This window comes from Tamandua tetradactyla, chromosome 8 (genome assembly GCF_023851605.1).
Source record: "Tamandua tetradactyla isolate mTamTet1 chromosome 8, mTamTet1.pri, whole genome shotgun sequence".
In the NCBI taxonomy this organism is placed as follows: domain Eukaryota; kingdom Metazoa; phylum Chordata; class Mammalia; order Pilosa; family Myrmecophagidae; genus Tamandua; species Tamandua tetradactyla.
In genome coordinates, this window is record NC_135334.1 from 75,476,319 (window position 1) to 75,501,391 (window position 25,073).

At 39.7% G+C, this 25,073-nt stretch overlaps 2 protein-coding genes and 1 long non-coding RNA gene across 4 annotated transcripts; all 3 read left to right on the plus strand.

The window, feature by feature from the left end:
- The first annotated feature begins 8,154 nt into the window (after positions 1–8,154).
- LOC143645140 (olfactory receptor 52K1-like) lies at positions 8,155–9,096 on the plus strand. The gene has a single exon (XM_077114720.1). The coding sequence runs from the start codon at positions 8,155–8,157 to the stop codon at positions 9,094–9,096; it is 942 nt and encodes a 313-aa protein (XP_076970835.1).
- A 4,665-nt stretch (positions 9,097–13,761) lies between these two features.
- LOC143643484 (uncharacterized) lies at positions 13,762–20,079 on the plus strand. The gene is made up of 2 exons (XR_013156298.1): positions 13,762–13,854; positions 19,970–20,079. It is a non-coding gene; the product is annotated as an uncharacterized LOC143643484 (long non-coding RNA).
- Positions 20,080–20,290: 211 nt separating this feature from the next.
- On the plus strand, positions 20,291–21,601 carry LOC143643479 (olfactory receptor 52K1). Of its 2 annotated transcripts, XM_077112104.1 has the most exons (2): positions 20,291–21,032; positions 21,399–21,601. In XM_077112104.1, the coding sequence occupies exons 1-2, from the start codon at positions 20,291–20,293 to the stop codon at positions 21,599–21,601; spliced, it is 945 nt and encodes a 314-aa protein (XP_076968219.1). The 2 variants fall into 2 exon arrangements, with proteins under 2 accessions (XP_076968219.1, XP_076968220.1); XM_077112105.1 differs by lacking the exon at positions 21,399–21,601 and having other exon boundaries at positions 20,291–21,235.
- The last annotated feature ends 3,472 nt before the right edge of the window (positions 21,602–25,073 follow it).

The window sequence follows — 25,073 nt, forward strand, 5'->3', positions numbered from 1 at the left end:
GATTTTTGTGTGTCAAAAATCACTTTGCTGCATTCATTTATTAGTTCTACTAGCTTTGTTGCTAATGATTTTCTGTATATAGGATCATGCCATTTGTAAATAGGGGAAGTGTCACTTCATCCTTTCCCATTTGGGGGCATTTTATTTTTCTTTTGTCTAATTTCTCTGGCTAAAACTCCCAATATAATGTTGAAAATACAGTAACAGTGGATATCTTTGTTTTGTTCCTGTTGTTAGAAGGAAAACTTTCTGTCTTTTACTAATGAGTATGATGTTAGTGGTGGGTTTTTTTTTTAATATATGCCTTTTATTATTTTGAGGAAGTTTCCTTCTATATCTAGTTTTGTACGTGTTTTTATCAAGAAGGAGTGGTGGATTTTGTCAAATACCTTTTCTGCATCAATTTTTATGATCGTGTACTTTTTTCCCCTGCATTCTGTTTATGTGGTGTATTACCTTAATTGTTTTTCTTATATTGAGGCACACTTGCATATCTCTGATAAATCCCCCTTAATCACAGTGTATAATTCTTTTAATGTGCTATTGGATTTAGTTTGCCAGTATTTTTGTTGGGGATGTTTGTATCTATTTTCATTAGTGATATGGGCTGTAGTTTTCATGTGTTCTCTTTATCTGGCTTGATATATGGGTGATGTTGGCCTTATGGAATGGTTTAGGGGATATTCCCTCTTCTTCAGTTTTTTTGAAGAGTTTGAAGCAGGATTGGAGTTTATTCGTCATGGAATATTTGGTAAAATTCACCATTTGGTCCTGACCTTTTGTTTGTTTGGGGGTTTTGATTATTGATTTAATCTCTTTAATAGTTATTTGTTTGCTGAGATCTTCTATTTCTTCTTGAGTCAGTTTAGGTGGCTTGTGTGTTTCTAGGAATTTGGCCATTTCATGTAGTTTATCTTATTTTTTGGCACACAGTGGTTCATAGTATTCTCTTACAATCCTTGTAATTTCTATGGAGTCAGTAGTAATTTACTCCTTTTTATTTCTGATGCCAGTTATCTGTGTCCTCTGTTCTTTCTTCTTCAGTGTAGTTAGAGTCGCCAGTTTTATTGATCTTTTCGAAGAGCCAGCTTTTGGCTTTGTTGATTCTATTTTTTTCCCCTTCTTTATTTCCATTCTACTTTTTGCTTTTTCTTTCCTTCTGCCTGATTTTGTGCTTGGTTTGCTCATCTTTTTCTAGATCCTGCAATTTGAGGTTAGGTCTCTAATTTGAAATCATTTATTTATTATTATTATTTTTTCAATGTAAGCATGTAGGGGCACAAATTTCCTTCTCAGCACTGCCTTTGCTGTATCTCATGAGTTTTGGTATCTTGTATTTTCATTTTCATTCAACTCAAGATATTTCCTAGTTTTCCTTGTGATTTCTTTGATGCTTTGGTTGTTAAAGAGGCTATTGTTTAATTTCCACATATTTATGTATTTTCTATTTCTCCCTTTGTTATTGATTTCAACTCTCAATTCATCATGGTTGAAGATATGTGTATGATTTCAATGTATTTGAATTTAAGACTTGTTTTGTGACTTAACATGTGGGTTATCCTGGAGAATGATCTGCATGAACTAGAGAAGAATCTATACTATTTTGCTGTTGATAGAAGTATTCCATAGATCTCTCTGTTGGGTCATGTTGGTTTAGACTACTGTTGAGTTCTTCTATTTCCTTATTGATCATTTGTATAAATATTCTATCCATTATTAAAATGATGTATTTCTCAATGTTTGCTTTATATAATTTGGGGCTCTGCCATTAGATGCATATATATGTATGTGTATATAACAATGACTGTTTTGTTCTTTGTAACAGTTTTTGGCTTAAAGTATTTTCTATGATATTGGTATAGCTACTCCAGCTCTCTTTTGGTTACTATTTGCATAATATATATTTTTTCTCTCCTTTCAATTTCAACCTACTTATGTCTCTGAATTTAAGGAAAGTTTCTTATCAATGGCATATAGATGGGTCATTTTTTAAATCCATTCTGCCAATCTCTGCTGTTTGACCTAAGCATTTAATACTTTGTCATTAAAATGACATGAAGAGCTACTGATAATACCGGACTTTCTTTTGTCTTTGTAAGTCTCAGATCTTTTTTGACCTTCAATTCTGTTAATGCCTAATTTCCTATACATTTAATTTTTTGTAAGTATCATTGAATTCCTTTTCATTTCTTTCTTTTTTTTTTTTTTTTTTTTTGCATGGGTAGGCACCAGGAATCAAACCTGGGTCTCTGGCCTCATTTCTTTTTGAATATATTTTTTCAGATATTTCATTTATAGTTACTGTGGGGTCAAAACTTAGCATCTTAAATCAATAACAATCATATCTAATTGAAACCAATTTAACGTCAGTAACATACACATACCTATTCCCTCACTGTTTTTGGTACTTGTTACAAATTATATCCCTGTGCATTTTACACCCAGAACCATATATTTATGATTATGTTTTATGCATCTTCATTATAACACTTGTAAGAAGTGGAGTTACATACCCAAATACAGAACATTTATAAAGACCCATATTGTTATTTTTACTGGAGATCTTTATTTTTTTATGCCACTTTGATTCACTGTCTACTGTTCCCTCCTTTCCCTCTGAAGAACTCACTTTGGCATTGCCTGTAGGGCAGGTCTAGTGGAGAGGACTCCCTCTGCTGTTATTCGTCTGGGAATGTCTTAATCTCCCTGTTGTTTTTGAAAGACAGTCTCCCCAGAACTAGAATTCTTAGTAATTGAACTGTGTAATGCAAATCATGCGTTTGCACTGGTTCTACTTGAGTTTTTACTCGTTTGGGGTTTATAGGACTTCTTGCCTGTGGATATTCTTGTTTTTATTAAATTTGGAAAGATTTCCTCCATTATTTCTTTGAACATTTCTTCTGACCCTTCTTCTATTTTCCTCCTTCTGGGACTCCCATAATGTGCATATTGGTTTGCTTGTTGGTGGCCCCAAAATCTCTTAGGCTCTGTTCACTCTTTTTTGTTTTTAATTCCTTTTTCTTTCTGTTTCTCAGCTTGAAACATTTCAGTGGTCTTGTCCTGGAGATTACTGATTCTTTCTCCTGCCAGCTCCATTATATTCCATTATAATTCTCTAGGGAATTTACATTTCAATTATGTTCTTCAATTCAGTATTTCTGTTTGGTTGTTGTTGAGAATTTCAATGAGACTACTATACTGTTCATTCACTGTTTTCCTCATATCCTTTAGTTCTTTCTCCCTGTTTTCCTTTAATCCTTGAGCATATGAGGATCATTTTGTATAGTCTTTGTCTGGTAATTCCAAAATTTCGTCCTCTTTGTTGATAGTTTCTGAAGTTTTATCTTGTCCCTTTGAATGGACCATAACTTCTTGTTTCTTTGTCTTGTAATCTTTTGTTGTACACTACACATTAATATTTTAAGATATTAACTCTGGGATTTGGTCTCTGACCCGTCGCTCATGTTTGTATAAGGCTAGTGATATGACATTTTCTTGAATGCTAGGAGCTAACCAAAACAAGCAAAATAAAAAATAACTTTTCAAAGTCTTTGTAAATTGGGTCTGCCTTGATTGGTGGTCTCCTTCAGACTCAGCCCCCCTATCAAAGATCAAGGAGATCATCCCAGGGTAAAAGCAAGATAAAGGATTCTCTCTGTCACAACTTAGCCTGAGTGGAGCTGGGGAGTCTGATTCTTTGCTTTTGCTTGCACTTGCTAATGGTGGTAAGAAGTCCACTTAGGTTTAAATGACACCTCCTCTTCTCCCTTTGAAACAGACCTTCACCCCTTCCTGGTTGCTCTCTTGTATGACTTAACCAGGTAGTCTCTTGCCTCAGGTTGCCTGGATTTTATTAGCCAGCTTTCATGTCTACAAAGCACTGCTCTGCCTTTAAGACATACTGTAGAAGGGTGAGTCAGAAACAAGTTTCCTAGTTAAGTTTTTCAGATTTCCTCCCAATAGAAAGGCACTGAGATAGTGGCACTCTAGTACATGTATAGTGGTTACTCTGTTCCCTCTGGAACAGGGCCAGGGACCCACAATGAGAGACAAGCTGGCTCCATGCTGCATTGTGTGTATATACACACATATAATATAAATATATAGAAAGAAAGAAAAGGGGGAGGAATGAATGAGAAAAAGTCTGAATTGGATAGTAGGTGAGAGCTGATGAAATACAATGTCAAAATTGGAAATTTGGCCTTAGGTAGGACCATAGGAGCACAGATGGTTCATCTGTAACTAGAGGCACAGATTTAAGCAGTTTGTCATATTTGGTAGGACAATTTAAAATTATCTCCTGAACACTTACTTTTTTGTGGTAACATGAAGGTCATCAGCTCAGATTATGGAAGGTGGGGTTGGATATTTCAGGTAGGAAGATTGTAATAGAATTCTCAGTGGTGAGAATTCTTCCACTGAGCCACCAGTGCACCATCCCCCTTCAGTGTTATCTTTAATATTTTTTTTTTTGCATGGGCAGGCACCGGGAAATGAACCCAGGTCTCTGGCATGACAGGTGATAACACTGCCTGCTGAGCCACTGTGACCCTCAGTGTTATTTTTAATGGTTAATAATTATCAAGTGATGATTAATAAGAGAACTATCCAAGGCCAGTTTACCAAGGCCAAAAACTGAGACTCAAACCTAGATATCCCAACCATAACCCTAATCTACAGTTGTGTCCTATATCTCATACACTTACTAGAACAAAAAATGAAACAAAACACCCAAACCCCAAACCAAATCAGTCTAACGAAAAAGATAATAGGTGACTTTAACTAATTATGACTGAACCCCACATTTCCAAGTTATGATCAGAAAAAGCATATACAGCAGAGCCATTTATGTATCCTAAGGCAGTTCTTTTTCTGAATAGGAACTGTGGGGAGGGAATGTAAGGATGGGGAGAGGAGCAATGCTTACTAAGACCAGACTACGCTCTGCCTCAAGGGAGGCAGAGAGCCTGTAGGCAGTCAGGGGCAGGAACCCCAGGAGACTGAAGAGTGGGCAGAGCAAGACCCTAGAGTCACACCCAGAAAAGAGACCCAACCTGTCATGGGACCTCTTCAAGATGTTCTTCTGGGGCAGGAGCCAATATATCATTGGGGAAAAGAGTTAATAGGGTATGAGGAGGATAAAACCCGACCGTCCATTTCCAAATCCCTCTTTCCCACACTCCTCTCATTAAGAGAGGAACACTGCACCTGTTTTTCTTGAATCCTATGGAAAATGTCAAGTACTGAGCCTTATGCTGCAGGGTAAGAATACATTGGGCCAGAATGGTGGGGAGGATCAGGGGTACCATATAGTAAGGGAGTTGACCCAGACAGGGGAGAAGGACAAGCAGACAAAGAAAGGGTACTGATGCTGGGGTCTATCTAAGTGACTCTAGATGGCTGAGCAGGGAAGTGGAAGGTACATGTCAAGAGTACCAGGATAACAGCATAAACCAGTCTGAAAACAGTATGCACTAAATGAAATACCTAAAGACTAAGCAGAGACCTGATAGGAGAAGAATATTTAATATTTGAGGGGAATAGGCTAGACGGGGAGTATGAACAAATTGAAGGTAGAGCAGAATTGAGCTCTCCCTTATACCTCAGGATCAAACAACAATCCTAATCTCAGGTATTATTCTGATTCTCTTGTCTTCTATTATTTTCATCTTCTTTCCTTCTCAAATATGTCCTTCACCTTCTATAAACTTCACAGCCTTTTTCCAACCATTATTAGAAGACCCTTTCCTGCCTTGTAGGCCTGTGCTCCTTTCCATATCTTACGTTAGGGACCACATCCAGAGCAACCTCAGCTAAAAACTCAGCCATATCACTCACACTCTTCTTTCCACCACTGCTACTCAATTTACACCTACCCCACAGCCTGGCCTTACCTAAGTCAGAGCTCCTAATAGTTCAGAAAAAAGTAAAGGAGAAGCATGAAATAAGGAAATGGAAGAGAAAGGTCAGGATTCATAAACCTTGCTTTGAATCCTGGTATAGGAGGCAGAAGCTATGAGATTTCATTCTAGATTTGCTTACTTGCTCCATGACCACGGGGGTCTCAGTTTCTTAATGCCTACTCTCTAGGGTCTTCTCCATATTAAGGTGGAGCCTACCAAATAGATAACAGCACTAGTTATCCTTTATGTAAGGATCCACATACAATTTGGAGGGAAGGGAGACAAATAAATAGATGACACAGGATCCCTTTGGACATTTGCTGACATCCTGGCTTTGGAACAGGAAATAGGTATAGGACAATAATATCAAAGGACTAGACAAAACACCTGAGTCAGACAGGTTCTTGGATATTGGGGCAGGAGGCAGCCAAATAAGCAGTCAGATCTTGAACAGAACTAGAAATATGTTTTAGTTGAACCTGGAAAAAGGAAGGGTTAATGAATGGTTCATTAAACTTCCTAAATACCATAGGTAAGCTCTGAGATTGAGGTGTGTGTGCAAACAGACTGCATGGCTGGTGATGTTCAACAGGAGCACACAGGAAGCACACAGGAGCAGAGGCATTGAGGGAATAGGGGAGATCTGTTTGGAATTGGAGTAGCACATTCATTTAGGATTAAGAAAATTGCATGTATTTGAGGACATTATTTCATTCATATGAAAAATATTTAACAAGCATCTATATGGATATCGTTGATATTTTGGCAGTACATATAAAACACACAGCCTTAATGTCATAGGACTTCCATGCTGTCCATTCCAATGCAAGTCTTGGAGAAAATGAAGAGATCTAAATGTGACTTGGAAAAGTTTTGAATAACAAGAAGTATTTTCTTTTGATCCATTGAATAAAAGCTGATGCGGTATTTCTTAGAATTTCCATCTGTGAAGAGGTTTAAAATTAGGAGATACCCAGTTAATCTCAGTGTTGATCAGATGGCAGGTATATTGTGCAAAGGCAGGTAAGGAAGAAGTTTTTCCACAAAGGGAGATGTTTATGCATTCATTTACAAAGCAGTTAGTAAGCACCAACAGTGTTCAGTAGAGTCTGTAAAAATAGAAATGAATTAGTCACAGCCTTTGTACACCAAGCACTCATAGGCCAGTGAGTAGACAGACATACGTATGGGTAATATAAATCAATGGTTTTATTGTGTTATTTAATTAGGGACTCCTAACTAAAATAACTAAGAGAATCTGCCTGGAAGAGTTTGGGAAGGTTTTGCCAATATCTTGGCAGACTTTTAGCAAGATTATGAAAGAGGGCCAAGAGAAGCCTTGTGGAGAAATAGTTGAATTACAAGAATGACTGTTCCTAGCACTGCTATACTTGGGATGCATATTTCAGGAAACAATGGTAAGTGAAGCCAAAAATTTAGGCATGTTGGAGTTTGTAAACTTGTTTGTAAACATGTTTAATTGTTTTATTATTTTTGTAGCAATGGGATTCCATAAACAGTTTTCAGCAATAAATTAAAATACATGCTCTGCCATATTGTAATGGATGGGTTTAAGCAGGAGTTGGAAACTAGAGGAGGTCTTTATAGCGACATAGGTAAGAATTTACGTGAATTATCTAAGGTAAAAAGGGCAGAGAGAGAATAGCAGTATTTAAAGCAATTCAAAGGCACTCTCGAGAGGCATCACTGACAGGGAAAGAACTCCATGTGCTCAAGCATCTGGTAGAAGGATATATGTCTGGAGCACAGTAAAGAAGGGAGAGGTGCAAACAGATGAGGCAAAAAGCAAGCAGGGGCAACACCATGCCAGGATTAGGAGTACAAATTCCATCCTAAGTGGAATGGCAATTAAATGAAGGTTTCATATAAGGCTTGACATGATACAATTTGCCTTTTTAAATGGTCTTTGGCTGCAGGATGGAGAATGGATTACAGAATTATAGAGGACTAAGATCCAGATCTCAAAGGCAAATTAGGAGGCTTTGTAGTCCAGGTGAAAGATGATGGTGAACTATGGTGGCAAGGGACAGTGAAAAGAGAAAGGAGTGAAATGAGTTTTGTAGTTACTCTACTCCAATTACCTTATGATTACTTTCTGATTTAAGGACTAGAGAGGAAAAAGGGTAATCATCCCACATAAGTGATCAGAGTTTGAACTTTTGTTTTGAATTCTCACTGGAAGGAGACTTATGTAAATAGACAAGGAGAAGGAGAATTTCCAATAACCACGATGGTCTCCAACATCACCTCTACCCATCCAGCTGCCTTCCTGTTGGTGGGTATCCCAGGCCTGGAGCATCTGCATATCTGGATCTCTATCCCCTTCTGCTCAGCCTACACATTGGCTCTACTGGGCAACTGCACCCTCATCTTCATCATCCTGGCAGACTCTGCCCTCCATGAGCCCATGTACCGCTTCCTGGCCAGGTTGGCAGGCATTGATCTGGTCCTCTCTTCTACAACACTGCCCAAAATGCTTTCCATATTCTGGTTCAGGGATCGGGAAATCAACTTCTATGCTTGCCTGGTCCAGATGTTCTTCCTTCACTCTTTTTCCATCATGGAGTCAGCAGTCCTGCTGGCCATGGCCTTTGACCGCTACGTGGCCATCTGCAAGCCTCTGCATTATACCACAGTGCTGACTGGGCCCCTTATTGTCAGGATTGGCATGAGTGCTGTGTTCCGGGCCGTGACATTAATGACTCCACTCCCTTTTCTGCTCAGACGCTTCCACTATTGTCAGGGCCCAGAGATTGCTCATTGCTACTGTGAGCACATGGCTGTGGTAAGGCTTGCTTGTGGAGACACACGCTTCAACAATATCTATGGCATTGCTGTGGCCATGTTTATTGCGGTGTTCGACCTGCTATTTGATATCCTATCTTATACCTTCATTCTTCGAGCAGTTCTACAGCTTGCTTCTCAGGAAGCACGCTACAAGGCATTTGGGACATGTGTGTCTCACATAGGTGCCATCTTAGCCTTCTACACACCTGCAGTCATCTCCTCAATCATGCACCGTGTGGCCCGCCGAGCTGCCCCGCATGTCCACATTCTTCTTGCCAATTTCTACATGCTTTTCCCACCCATGGTGAACCCAATCATCTATGGTGTCAAGACCAAGCAGATTCGTGAGCGAGTTTTAGGATTATTTCTGGGAAAGAATGTATAAATGGACACTATGAGTCAGGTGGAGAAAGAGTTTGACAGTTTGAATGCTGAAGTGGGAACTGGAATATAATAGGGAGCAGATGTCTTCCAAAGTCTCCCTGTTTACTTATTTCTAAATATAATGAAAAAAAGAAAGTTTTATGCCAAAATTCAAAAGGCCACTATTCTGATCAGGTCATCTGGGTCTATGTGCATGGGTAGCCTTTGGTCTAAAGCTGTTGATTTTGTCGTGTCATCACAGAGCCTTCACTCCTGGTGATCTCACACCTGAAGATACAAAGATACTTCCAAGTTCATTTATATAAGAGAAGAATGATAATCTACATTTCTATATTGGGAATTAGGTGTACTATCTACCTAGGAACTGAGTGAGGATGAACATTACATCCAAGGCAGGAGTTCCTGCTATTACTCTAGCCAGTGGTATCCAGCCTCTGTCTAAAACTCTCAGTGATGGAGAGCTCATGACCTTCCTGGGCTACAGGTTTCAAGTCAGTTCTCCTTGTTAAAATGTTATGTTTTCAACTGAGGCAGTCTGTATCTTTTTCTTGCGACCTCTTCATCCTCAAGGCTAATCCCTCTCGCTAAAAGAAAGACACATTCTCTGGTATTTCTTTGTGTATCATGTAACTCTTTCTTTACATGCAAATGTTGTTTACTTATTAAAGAATATGAGTTCCTCATTTATTTTGTGAATGTACTAATATCATTGAACACCAACCACATGCTAAGTCTGCACTAGGGACTGGGGATACATGGACTGCTAAGGCAGGGATGCTGTACTTATTGTTCTCCCTGAGACAGAGGCAGATGGTAATTATAATAGATTATCTCTGAACACCCTTTCTAGGGCACATGATAGAAGAAGAAACAGGGGGAAGGCAAAGGAAGTGGGAAGTGAGAATATCGACCTCCAGTTCTTTCTCTTTTTGTCTGTTTCTCACAAAAACACAGATACAAAAAAATTCTCTTAATATTAATCCTGACAAGTAGACGTCTGCTGCTCACATCATCATCTTCCATTAAATGTAGTCTTCTTTCATCTTGTGAGTTCCTTTGCCTCTTTGGAGATCACTGTTTAAGAATTACTCTGCTTTCTCATCTCAGTGGTGTTATGGAGCTATATGCTCCAGAAAGGCATACCCTTTATAACAAATCATTCCTATGGGTGCAAACACATTGTAAATAGGCCATTTTGATGACGTTATTACAGTTACGGTTTGGCCAAAGTGAGTCAGGATGTCTCCATCTTGTTACTGGATTCCTTTATAAGCAGAAGGACACACAGAGAGAAACCAGTGGAAGAAGCCAGAAGTCAGTGGAAACCAGAGAAGTCAGCAACGGCCACCATGTGCACTGCATGTGACAGAAAAACTAAGGACTAAGGATCACTGGTAACCAGCCGCAGAATGCCAGAAAACTCTGGGAGAAAGCCTTGCCTTGATGACATCTTGATTTTGGACTTCTAGTTTCAAAACCATAAGCCAATAAATTCCCATAGTTATGCCACCAACCCATTGCATGGTATTTGTTTTAGCAGCCAGGAAATGAAAACATCCCCTTCTTGTGGAAAGAGCCTACAACTCCTAGTTCTTTCTGTTTCCCACCTCTGTCCTTATGATTCCCTCTTATACCACCACATACCACATGGAGATTATGTTCTAACTTGAGGTCATATGTAGTAATAACCTCTTGGTTGTTTCTTCTGAGCATAGCCAAGGGGAAGCTTATAAATAACACCAAATAAAACCAACAAATAGAGTGGTATGTGTTAAGGAAGATTTTTGCAACAAGAGAGATATACTTATTCTCCTGATACCTTATACTGGGAATGCCATCAGCCTTCAGGTCATATCTATTCACAATAAAGGAGTGGCTCTGTAACCAGTACAAGCCCAAGAGTATAAGGATTCCATCCCCAAGGAATATATTTTACATCAGAACAACCAGGATATTCACAAGTAGCAAAAGGAAAGTTACATTCTGGCTTAGCTAATTTGCATTTGGCATATAAAGAAAGCATGAATAAAAGCTGTCGGCAACCTATAGGCACATAAGATTTTACTCCTTTACACAAGAAGCAAAAGAATAGGATAAGAAATCTTGGTTTAATAGTCTGGGTTCAGTTACAATATTTCCAATTACCCAACAACCAGGGCATCCCATCAGCCCTAATTAGGGTGCAGAGCTTAATGCCCCAAAGAAGAAGAAGAAACAGTGCTTGAGGGTGGGGATTTTATTTTTTTTTAGTGAACCCCATAATCTTACCTCCTTCCCATTTTCAAGTAAAAATTCTTTGTGTACTTATTGATTCCTTTTTGTTTCACACCCTACATATAACCTGCCAAGATATTCCATTGAAAAATACATTTACAATCTGATTAATTCTCACCACACATACTGCAACTACTTTGGTTCTGAGTCACCATCCTCCCTTATCTGGATTACTGCAATAGCCACCTTAATTTTCTCCCCACTTCTATTGTCACTACCTTTGCTGTTCTCAGCAGGAAAGAAGCAAATGTTTAGCACGTGTCTAATTATATTAAATCTTTGTCCAAAACTTTGGTTTTTACTCTGAGAGAAAGGATGAAGCTTTGCAAAGTTCTTAAAGATCCTATGTTATGAAGAAGCTCAGGTAACTCAGGATAAACAAAGATATCTAGACACATTATAAAGGAGGTATATACAATTAAAGAAAATTAAAATTGTTAAAAGTAACTTTTATGTGGGGTAGATTACATTCAAGAGCCCAATAATAAGACTGACAGCTGACTTCAATATACACAATGGGAATCAGAATACAATGGGCCCCCAAGGTCTCCCAGGCCAGGATGAGGCTATTGGGTGATGACACCCTGTTGCCAAGGTATACACCTCTAGGAGCAGTCTTGGGAGAGGGTGGGGATGGAGCCTAAGTCTTGCTTGGCTTTTGCTCAGAAGTTGTCATCACTGAATGCTCTTAAACCCCCTTGAGGCCTGCACCCAAACAGAGCACCCCACCAGAACCCATCAGCTCTGTGGGTACAAGGCCAGTGGGAGGCCACCTGATATCTCCTTTTCTGTCTCATGGTGTCACCCACAAGAACCAAAACAACTCTCACAATCATTGTTGAGCCCTGGAGGGCATGTGTCCTTCCTGGCTTCTATTGTCCAGTGTCAATGTACAGGACAGGTTCTGGCTGTCCCCTGGAATCCAGGGTTGACTCCTGGGCATCAAGGGCTGACCCTTGGGCATCCAAAACTATTGTCCAGCATCCATGGTGATCCTTGGCATCCCAGGCTGAACCCTGGGCCTCTGGAACTGTCCCCTCACACCCAAGCCAGCATTGCAGGGGTACAGACCAAGCGTACATGTAAGAGAGCTGTACCTCCTCCTTGAAGAGTTGGCCCTCATGTGTCAACATTTGCTACTTGTCTTGCATGTCCTCTAGGCTGTGCTTGTATGTCACAAGGTACTGGTTGCTGCAGCCATGGGACATATACCCAGTGTTGAAGAGCACACGTATCATGCTGGTGCTGTACTTCCATGAACATCAGCCAGGCATGCAGTCATACATCCTTGCTGTGCCACGGTCATAGGTACTAATGGCTGAGGTTCGGGTAGTGCATCAGGTTGGCTGACAGCATGCAGCCTTCGCCCTGCGTGTAGGTGCTAGGTGCCCTTGTGCCACCAGGTTTGATGCTGATGCAGCCCAAAACAAGCCCTAGAGGAGATAGCAGCTCTATGCATGGCAGGTGCACAATTTGGCCAGGAGCACATCTAGTCATGATTGGTCTCAAGCACCAACTAAACTAGTTATTGTCGGTCTCAAGCACTAACCAAAAGACCATGTCTTAGCTGGGCCAGGCCAGCATGGCCAGCACCTTGCCCATGAGGTTCTTGTATGAGTCCTGCAGTGCAGGCAGCAGCTGCAAGGCCTTGTGGCTTGGTTGTTCACCCTTTGGGGAGTGCTGTTCCTCTGGGCTCAGGCCACAGATATCCACTGTGAAGCATTCCCACAAGTCACCCAGGTCTTGGTGACTCACAGGTCTTAGTTATGTGCAGCAGACCATGCTGTGCTGCTTGGCCACCAAAGGCAGGGAGGCCACCAGCACAGTCAGAAAGTGCAGGCATGGGTGGGGAGGCGACCTGGCACTGGGAGCAGGAACTCGGATACACAGCATGACAGGTAGCAGCAATGACTGTTTTTTTGAGGAATGACATTTTAAAAGAACTGTTGGGAATTCGGGCAAAGTCCATGGAAGCCTCTGGTAAAAACCTGTTTCTTTTCAGGTCTTTGCAAAATATCAGGGGTTTAAGTCATTTGCAGGTAGAAAGAGCCTCACTTTTTAATTTATGAATGCTTAAAGATTATTTATTAAAATTAGTAACCAATAATAATTGATTCTGAATTGTATTTAAATTCTTCTATTAGCTCCCCAAGTTAAGAAGAGTTGAGATTAGTAATCCTACTTCAAAGTTAAGGCAACGGACAAAGGATCGGGGATGTGATATGCCAAGGCCATAAGTTGGAAATCAGTGCTTAACTCAGGCCACTATGTACCATATATGCAAATCAACTTCTTAATAGGGACCTTGTTAGGCTGGAACTCATGCTGTTCCAGATCACAGTCAGAAAGGAGTTGGTTCCCATTTACATGTTCTAAAGAGGCTTTCTTTCTTAGGAGGCACTTCAGGGAAGGGGATTGGAATAAGGAGAGACAGAAAAGAAAGGTGCAAGCAGGCTCCACCTGAAGTGCTCACAGCTGCTGGAGAGTAAGTCATGACCCCTGTTGGAGCATTTGTGCTTCTGAATGGGAAGGGGGGATGGGCTGTAGAAAACCCTGGAGACAAGAGCCCTAAGACAGGGGAGTCTCTGAGTCAACCCCCAAAGAAGAGGCCAGAGGCTGCCATGATCTCCTGAGGGCCCTCCTCAAGTACATCAGTTTCTGTTTCTGAATCCTTTTGAGAAAAGAGCAGGAGGTTTGTGAGTATAAAGCCAGCTGCTTCCACCCCTGCTCCTTCCTTCACAAATATCTGGTTGGATAAGAATTCTGCACTGGTGCTCCACGGAGCAAATCGAAATGTTCAAGAATTGTACTTCAGCTTAAGGACTGTGGACAGAGCTGAAACAAAGAGATACAGGAAAGAGGTGACACAGGTGTGAGTGGGGAGGATGGGGGAATTTTTATTTATCTGTCATGCTCAGCTCTCATATTAAGCATCATCTTCTCCCCTACTGCTGCCTTAATTCCTTTATTGCCATTGGTTTGAATCTACAATAGAGGAAGGATAATTTGATAATCCCACCAAAACTCTGTATCTAAAAACTTCAGATCCTCCCAGTACCGCAGAGGTTGCCTGTCTCTTTCCTATGCCAGATGAAATGGGCCTCTGCAAAGAGGTCTTAGCTGATTATTCCAGCTTGGATCCTATTATTTCTCACTTTCAATAATTGTTCCTCTCAACCTTCAGCATCTCAACTCAGAAGCCGCTACAGTAGTCAGGAAAGAGACAATGAAACCTGAACTAGGAAGATGTTGGGGGAGGTAAGAAATACATTTCTTAAAGGTTCTTCTACCATAAGCCACATTTAGGAATCATCTTGAGTGGCAATCTTCCTTTCTCTGGGTCTTAATTTAAATTCTGTCAACTCTCATATACAAATGGAAAAATATATAGGCTACTGAATAGTTGCCAATATTGACTGAGTACTTATTGTGGATAGATTCCCCACTTAACTGCTTTTGGAAGAGAAAAGAAAAAAAAAGAAAACCAGCCCTATGAGGAGTGTGAGCGTCTTGGCTTTGAAAGTGAGCAGAGTAACAAGCCAACGACTACTAAATATTTTACAAAACATTCACTACAGGGCAGGTTCTTAGGTTCTGGGGATTAGAGGAAGAAGGCTGGTTTCATTCACCCTCCTGCTTTGAGATCCTGGTTCTGGGAGAGGAAGATATTGCAGAAGCTTCAAAAGAAATAAGACATGTGGACTGTTGGCCATGCTGTACTTGGGGGAAGAATTTAGACAGAACAGAGAAATTCTTCTCAGCATGAGGGTAAGTTGGCAGGCCAGAGGGTGGTCAGTCATGATTAGAAGAATATACAGTAACTCCGGGGGTTTTAGAGACTTTGTGAGAAAGTGAGACATATTTGGATTTGTAGGAAATAAATATTCACAGAGGATAAAGCACAACAGCTGTGTGGGGTCATTCCACAGTCATTTATTAGCACCCTATTCACGTCCTGGGGACACACTAATGAAAAACAAAAATAATCCCTGATGCTATTAGACTTGTTTGTTGCACAGCTCAAGTGCTCATTCTTGAAAAAGATGCACAAATATTAGTAAGACATGGATAAATACTTGTCTTGAAACATAAATACTTGAAAACAAAGAGGATTGTTTTCTGGTACAAGTAACGAAGACTTGTAAGAACTTTGTAAAAAATATCTATCCTTGTTGAATATTAAATTAAGAGAAAATCAACCAGTCTAAGCCTGGATCAGATGAGAGGTCTTCTGGAAAACGTCAGAAGATTTAATTTCCAGTGGTGTGGTTGCTCATGCTTCAAAAGGTGCACTAGCCTCTGTGTATGCTAACGGCTTCGGTTATAGATGTTTCCTTCTATAATATAGTGGGTATTTGTGGAAGTGAGTATTTGTGGAAGGTGTAGATATGGAGATGAAAAGGGGTACTGTAAACCTATTAGACAGCTTTTTAGTTATAGAGGATTAGAGATGATAGCAACTTGAATTTGGGTGGTTTTGATTCAAATAGAGTAGATAATTTTGATTTTTATTTGGAGTTTGACCCGATGACACTTACTTCTGGATTCACTACAGGGCATGAGAACAAGAGGAAATACAAGGATGACTTGACTCTAGGGTTGTATACAGAGATGTGGAATGTACATGGAAGAAAGTAGTCATGATTTTTGGCCCGAGCATGAATGGTTTGAGGTAACTGTGGGATTGGTACTTAGGGAAATCAAGTAGATTAGTCTGGAGCTTAGAGGTAAGATAAGATCTGGAAAGGTATACATGAAATTTCAAGTATGGTAACAAAATTCAAAGAATTTAAGGGAAATCCAAGAGAAGGTAACCAAGGATTTCTGAAGCCATACCTCTCTTCCTATCCTTTGCTACTGGATCATTCCTTTCATCTTTAAAACAAGATGCCCTGTCTTCCTTATTAGAACCAAAGAAACAGGCATATCAAGAAACAAAGAACACATAATTACAAATCAACCAACAGTCTCTTAATTTACTTCCTGCAGCAGCCACTGCCCCATTTCCATGTGGCCCTTTACAGGAAAATTTTTCAAAGGAGTGAATCATCTTAGATTTCAATTAGTCATTTTTCTTCTCCTCTAACACAGGTAAATCTGGCTCTCCCTCTACATATATTCTAACCAAAATGCTTTTATGAAGGTCTCCATTCATCTGTATTTCCAAACACTAGGCTGATTCTCTGTTTCCAAATCATTTGACTCATCATTAGCATTTGGCATAGTTTACATTCTCTCCTCCTTGATATATTCTAGTCTGGCATTCCTTCTATCTCAGTGGTTGCATATTCCGAGCTTCCTTTTTGACTTGTCCCCCATGACCACTCTCCATACCACCCTATTATTTTAATTATTGTGATTCAGTTCTGGGACTTTTTCATTTATCTGCACTATCTTGGTGATCAATTTGTTTCATGGCTTTAAATAACATCCACTTTCTAATGATCCCAAATTTATATCAACAGACAAGTTTCTCACTCAAACTCCAGACAAGCAAATCCAAACGTACCTACATCTCCACTTGGTTTTCTGGTAGACATCTCAAACTCAAACTGATGCAGAATTGAAATCTTATCCTGTCCTATCCACAACTTTTTCGTCTCAGTTGATGGCAGCCCCTTCCTTCCTTCCTGAATCTCAAGGACAAACCTGACTTCTTTTCTCTCCACCCTATATATACTCTGTCAAGAAATTAAGACACTTTTTTCAAATGTATCCAAAATCGAATTCTCATCACATGCACTGCTACCACTTGGTCCTGAGACCCTCCTTGCTTCCCTGGATGACTGCAACAGCCTTCTGGTATTCTTCCTGCTGTTTTCCCTACCCCTTTTGTGTTATTCTCATCATAGAAGCCTGGGCAAACTTAAAATGTCAAATACTCTAACAGCATTTCTCTGCCCAAAGCTCTGGTTTTACTACTTAGAGAAATGAGGAGTCATTACAAAGTCCTTACAATGCCCTGTGAAATCTGGATCCACTTTTATGACTTTATCTTCTACAACTCCCCCACTCATTCACTTCGTTCCGGTCTCCTAGCTGTTCTTTGAACATTAGACATGTTTTTTTCTCTCCTAGAACAATTGATTTTACTGTTTCCTCTGCTTAGATGTCCTTCCTTCAGGGCTAACTACTATATTCTATATTTCTTATGCCTGTCTCACATCTGCTCATCCCACCTTGTTCTAGCCATTGCTATGGCAACCATATGAGTATAGGTGTGGCCAGACACTTCCTAACTGCATCCTGCCCTGGTGTTCCCCTGCTCTCAGGAGTACCTGTAGAAACCTGCTCGGCACCTTGGAATGTGCATGAACCTGGAAATATGAGGAAATAACGTCTTTGTGGGTGGAAGACATGATAAATACTCCCTTCTTCCACATCGAGTGGATGACTCTGAGGTACATTCTAAAGGGTTCTTCATGTGGAATTGAACAGAGGAGATCCACGGTTTGCCCAGCTCAATAATGTACTGTTGGATCAGCTTTCCTATTTCTTTCTTTCATCACATTCCTGTTCATTGGTATCACTTTCCCAGTATAAACTACCTTAATGGAGGCCTAGATTCTTCCGTTGAAAGAAATCAAGCTTTGCTCAAGTTCCCTCCCCAGTGAGACTCATCTGATCTATTTAAAATTACAAACTGCCCACATGCCATTGCCAGCAACTTTGGGATTTCCTAAACTCACTCTGTTCTTTTACTTTTTTGTCATAACAGTTATTGCAACTGACATATTAAGTAGTTTGATTATGTCATTTACTAACATTTTCTCAACCTTTAGAAAATTTGTTCTGAGAGACAGGTCTGTTTTACTCACTGATTTATCCTTAAGCCATTTGTTAAATATATTTAATTTTTTTCAGGAAATTTATTGAATATATTTCTTGAATGTTTTATGCATGTGAAATTGAAGTGATCTCAAACTTCAGCCTTGAAAAAAATATTTAGTGGTAGGAAAGAAGGAGAACAAAATAAGAGACAGAGGAGTAGGAAATAGAAGTATGTGGGATTTTAAAAACAGGATTTTGAGAGGTAGACAGTGTTCAATTCAGATAAAAGCTGCAGAGAAGTCTATTTAAATGAAGGCAGGTAAGCAGTCATCAGATATCAACATGGAAATCATCCATGGCGCCAATGGAGCCATTTCAGGGGAGTAATGGGTACGGAAGCCAGACTGGAATGTGTCAACATCACATGATTTTGAAGATGTTGAGTCTAAACATAGACATATGTAGATATTTTGTTGTGAAGAGAAGCAGAGTTTTGAAGTAATAGGAGGAATTATATAATGGAAGACATTAAATATATGATATGAATAAAATTAAATATGAATGAGTATAGATTCATTAAAGAATGTAAACATTAATATTTATTTTAGAAATCAGTTCTGTGGAGAAAGAGATATAATTGACAACAATATTAAAAAGGTAGGGCAATGTCATTCTCCATTTACAGAGAAGAAAATGGGCATTCAGAGAAAAGTGATTAGTGTGCAAGATAACATAGCTACCATAGTAGCAGTTATGAATTGAAACAGGGCTCCATTCTAAGATTTCCCCACATACCATGGAATGAAATGATATACATTTTCAATTTGGGTATGCTGGGATGTGTGTTGCCCACAGGGAATCTAGAATTGAAGCAAGAAGGCATAATTATTTAGAACATTGCAACTGAAATAAAACCAGTACTCAACCTTGGCTCTCTTACACCATTAGCTATGATATCTTAGAGGTATTATTGAACTTTTCAAACATTTTTCTCATATTGAAAAAGAAAAAACTTTTTTTCCGTATTTCTTTCTTTAGTGTCTGTGGTATTACACCGTGCTGTCTCATTTAATTTTTGTAAGAACCCCAATAAGTGTATCCTAGCAAAGACACAAAGAGGATCTGGGTAAAATCTGGGCAACATTAATATTTAATTTTTTAAAGGAAGAGAAGACAAAAGTGAACAACAGAAGAAAAGACTTAAAATCATTAAGAATAAAGGATATTTGGTTTGGAAGCCAGAAAATTCACAGAGAATACTCCTGTGATAAAATGAAGGAGCTGGGAGATGTGTGGAGTAAAGGATACACGAATAGGGTGGTTATATGAAATTAGAAGAAGGATAACAAATAAAAAGTGGCTCCTCATTTTCCCAGTAAGGTGGTGGTAGGGCAGTCAGTATTTAGACAGATTTTTCAGCACTGAAAGGACCTAGAAGACATACTACAGAGTGACCTTAATAGAGCTTTCTGCAATGAAGGAAATATTCTGTATTCTGCATCATCCTGTGTGATAGGATTAGTTCATGTGGCTACTGAGTACTTTTATTTTGTGTGACCGAGGATTTTCATTTCATTCAAATAAAATTAAATAGTCATATGTGGCTAGTAGCCATCATATCAGAGAAATGATGAGAAATCTTTTGACAGAAAATAGAGACGATGTGACTAACTGGGATGGTGGAACCTGTAGTGTTTAACTTATACAGAAACCTACACCTGAGATTTCAGGATCGAAAACTGCTTTTTATGATTGGACCTTTGGTTAGATTGGCAGGGAGGATGTTGCCAATGCATGATTAAGAAAGAATTAATCATTTTTTCTTCAAGGTAATCATCTTATCAAGAAGAATCCAGAGAACACTATCGCCTCTCCATTCCGTTATGCAAGACGTCTTGTGATAGCAGTTCCATTGATATATATTATTCTCCCTTTTCAATGAGACACACAGTTTCTTAAGGGTGGGAAATATGGATTATGCTTTTACATGACTATTAGGATTTATTTTGTTCAAAGTTTAGGAATAAGAACAATGGTTAATCCTCTTAGGTGTGGTAAGTGAGTTTCAATCAAAATCCCATATAACTTAGAAGATACACCTGGAAGGTGAAGGGGCTTGTGAAAATTGGTAGGGAGAATTTCTAGGAGCTATGTCAGTCTCCAATATCACCTCTACTCATCCTGCTGACTTCTTATTGGTAGGAATTCCAGGCCTTGAGCATCTGCACATCTGGATCTCTATCCCCTTCTGCTTTGCATATACTCTGGCCCTGTTAGGCAACTGCACCCTCCTCCTCATCATCCAGGCAGATTCTGCCCTCCATGAGCCCATGTACCTCTTCCTGGCCATGTTGTCAGGCATTGATCTGGTCCTCTCTTCTACAACACTACCCAAAATGCTTTCCATATTCTGGTTCAGGGATCGGGAAATCAACTTCTATGCTTGCCTGGTCCAGATGTTCTTCCTCCACTCCTTCTCCATCATGGAGTCAGCAGTCCTGCTGGCCATGGCCTTTGACCGCTACGTGGCCATCTGCAAGCCTCTGCATTACACCACGGTGCTGACTGGGCCCCTTATTGTCAGGATTGGCATGAGTGCTGTGTTCCGGGCCGTGACATTAATGGCTCCACTCCCTTTTCTGCTCAGACGCTTCCACTATTGTCGGGGCCCAGAGATTGCTCATTGCTACTGTGAGCACATGGCTGTGGTAAGGCTTGCTTGTGGAGACACACGCTTTAACAATATCTATGGCATTGCTGTGGCCATGTTTATTGTGGTGTTGGACCTGCTATTTGTTGTCCTATCTTATATCTTCATTCTTCGGGTAGTTCTACAGCTCGCTTCTCAGGAAGCACGCTACAAGGCATTTGGGACATGTGTGTCTCACATAGGTGCCATCTTAGCCTTCTACACTCCTGTGGTCATCTCCTCAGTCATGCACCGTGTGGCCCGCCGAGCTGCCCCGCATGTCCACATTCTTCTTGCCAATTTCTACATGCTTTTCCCACCCATGGTGAACCCAATCATCTATGGTGTCAAGACCAAGCAGATTCGTGAGCAAGTTTTAGGATTATTTCTGGGAAAGAATGTATAAATGGACACTATGAGTCAGGTGGAGAAAGAGTTTGACAGTTTGAATGCTGAAGTGGGAACTGGAATATAATAGGGAGCAGATGTCTTCCAAAGTCTCCCTGTTTACTTATTTCTAAATATAATGAAAAAAAGAAAGGCATTTGGGACATGTGTGTCTCACATAGGTGCTATCTTATCTACCTATACACCTGTGGTCATCTCCTCAGTCATGCACCGTGTGGCCCGTCAAGCTGCCCCGCATGTCCACATACTCCTTGCTACCTTCTATCTGCTTTTCCCACCCATGGTCAACCCAATCATCTATGGTGTCAAGACCAAGCAGATTCGTGATCATGTGCTAGTTCTATTCCAGAGAAAGAATGTATAGATGGTTATTTTTGATTGATTGATTTATTTTTTTACTTATCCCTCTCTCCAGTACTATGTAGATTCTGGGTAAGGTGGAAGGGAAATTCTAAAGAAAGACAATGACAAACTCCATGTTTGGCAATTTTTCAGTATGTTAAGGGAAATATGGTCCCATTCATGACCAAGCCACCTATAATAATAGGCCAAATTTGTCCCTGTCCTCTGATCCAATGGTAAAGGTTTTTCTTTCTACGCATTTTTTATTGAAAAATCTTTACACATTATGTAATCCAAAGTATAAATTCAGTGGTTCACAATATCATAACATTGTTGTGTATTCATCACCATGATCATTTTTATAACATTTGCGTTATTCCAGAAAATTAAACAAAAGAAGAAAACCCCAAATATTTCATAGCCCCTACCCCTCCCTCTTATTGACCAATAGTATTGCAATTTACTCAATTTTAAGACTTGTAGTAGAGGTAGGTTAACTAAGACAATGTAGTATTGATAAATATATATCTCAATGTAACAAAGCAAAAGATCCCAAAGTAGACCCATACAAACACAACCAACTATTTTTTTTTTCTTTTCACAATATATTTATACACTCACTATTAAAGATCAGGGCTACTGGATTACATTTCAACAACTTCAGTCAGGTATTTCCTTCTGGCTATTCTAAAACACTAGGCTCTAAAACGTAATGTCTATATACTCAGTCAGTCGTCACAGTCGTTTTTAAGTCCTACTTTCTCAATTATACCTCTTTCCTCTCATTTGATCTCTCAATCTTCAGGGATATCTGGGCAATGACCATTTTAATGTCTTCTTGCTAGAATGACCTCTGGAATAGAGGAATGAACCTGGTTGTCGTTCTTGGTCAGACTGGTACCTTTGGGTCTCAGGACATATCTGGCCTAGGATCAATCTGGAGGCCTCGCATTCCTAAGAAAATCAACTCACTGAGAAAAACATTTAGAGACTAAGATAGAGCTCAGGGCACTCTCTAAGGTTTTCAGCAATACTATTGGTTGGGGCATGTAATATTCTGGTAGTCTGAAATACTCTGGAATTCCATTTCTTTTCTCCTTTTTAGTCATTCTCAATCCGATGATGCCAGAGCCTGGCTTATCCCTAGGAGTCATATTCCACATTGCCAGGAAGACTTACACCCCTGGGACTCATGTCCCACGTAGAGGGGAGGGCAGTGAGTTCACCTGCCAAGTTGGCCTAGAGAGAAAGTCTACAAAAGCAACAAAAGAGGTTCTCTGGGGTGACTCTTAGGCATAATTTCATACAGGCCTTGGCTTTGCCATTCCAGAAATAAGTTTCATAAGGCAAGCTTCAAGATCAAGGGCTTGGCTTATGAAATTGGGAATCCTTAATGATATGGCAAAGGCTTTGGCCACCCCATTCTCATGGACTTCTCACATGGTTAAGGAAGATATAAACATCTTCAAGTCATATGCTCTGGGTTGACATTGTCACACATGAAAAGAGAGTGAAACTATTGTTGAGAGTGGCTCAGGTAGTTTAGATTTTGGTGAGCTCTTCATCCTGACCATAAGTGAGTAACTAAATTTCAAAGTTTATAGCCCAAAGACAGATGCCCCTTCTCATAATGAAATTTCCTTCATATTTTTTCAGGTAAGTGGCTTCTAGCCTCTGCCTGATTAAAATCCACTGTTTGTTAATTCTACCACCTCCCAAGGCTACTGGTTACACAGTTGGACAGTTCCACATATGAGGATAGTAATTCATTCCATTATATCAGCTTTTGCTTTCTTTGATTTCCTTTTCTGAGTATTTCACGTATGCTTATGGCCAATTCCTTCACTGAGCACTTAGCAAATGAGCCCTCTGACATTTCTTTGTACCAAATTAGTAGGTTTGATTCAAAGAAGCCAATTGTTCCTATGCATATGCCTAATGTTTCCAAAAAGTCTTAGTAATATTTGCTGAATGAATGGAGGAGCTGATTATCATCTTTACACTATGAACTGGTAAAATAATATAATAAAATACATTCTTTTGTAGTGGAGAACTTTGCAGATAGCTGAGAAGACAGACAGTTACAATATGTAGTTGTGGTGGACTGTATTACTGCTCAGATATTACCTCTCCTGTGCACTATCCTGGGATGAGTATTACTTCACCCCACTAATATTATGTGTGGCCATGTGACTTACTTGGCCAAGGGAATTTGTATTGTGTTGAAATGTGTCACTATGAGCAGAAACTTTAAATATAGTTGCATAGGTGACTTATTTTTTTCTTGCTTTTCCCTCTGCCATAAGAATAAGATTTTCCAAACCAGTGTTTCTCCTTTATCCTGGACTCAGGGTGGAGAAGACACATGGAGCATTTGTAAATTTGACTCTCTGCCTAGAGGATAGCTGCAGCTGACCAACAGAGCTCATATAACACAAGCAAGCGTTATTTTTTTTTCTAATTGTTGTTGTAGGTAAACTACTGATTCGGATTTGTTTTGTAGCATTACCTAGTGAAATGCGGTAGCTGAAGTTGTAGTTTATATTGCATTCCTACTCATCACAGTTGAAGACTGAGTATTTGAAGAAAAATAAAATTCAATGTTGCTTCTTCCAATTTGTCCTAGAAAATAATGGATTTCACTCATCTTTCTGCTCCTAAAAGCTCCATCTTAAAATGTCTCACTCCAAGGAATAGTTTGAGAGAAGGCAGGCTCGGAGATAGGGCTGTTTCCTTAATGTTCTTTTTCTCTTTGTCTCTCTTAGATTATATGACCTTAACATGAATCTTCAGTTAATTACATAGCATATAGTAGCAACCAGAAATGTTTCCAGAGAGCAGCTAAGATATTCTGATGTAATAGTGGGTAACTCTCTGAGTAGCTGCCATGTTTTCCCCTAGCCATAAGAAGAACACAGGATTATTACATAAAAAGAAACTTTTTATTCTTGGATAAGCCTTAATCAGCTATGAGAAAGGCATGTAAGTTAGTCTGAGCCTTAGGGATGGAAGAGCTAGAATTAACTCAGATGCTCCTGGCTCCATAGTCACCTCTTTCTGATCAAGACAGGACATCTGGATTGGCTCTGTCAGAGGAGGTTCAAAGCTTGTCATATGGATTATGACTGTATGGTTTTGAAGGCTTTGTGACATGATCTAACACTATCAGGACCTCAAGTCTCATTAATTAATTGGTGAATATTGATGAAGTCTCAGATATATAAATCATTACTCATGATTAATTATCACTGAATTATGACGGATTCTATAATAGGGCTGTGAGTACTCTGAGCGTTGAGTCAACACTAAGCACTTCGTGGAGCTCAAGTGGAACACAGAGATTGGCTGAGAGAGGACAACAGATACCACGCTGGCCAGTTTGAATAGGGACCTGCATCCAAGATAAGGGACTGAGCATCAGAAATCTGTGGAAATGGGGGTCCTTCTCAGGGTCAGGTGAGTACCTGGCTTCAAATTCAATGAATCAAAGGACC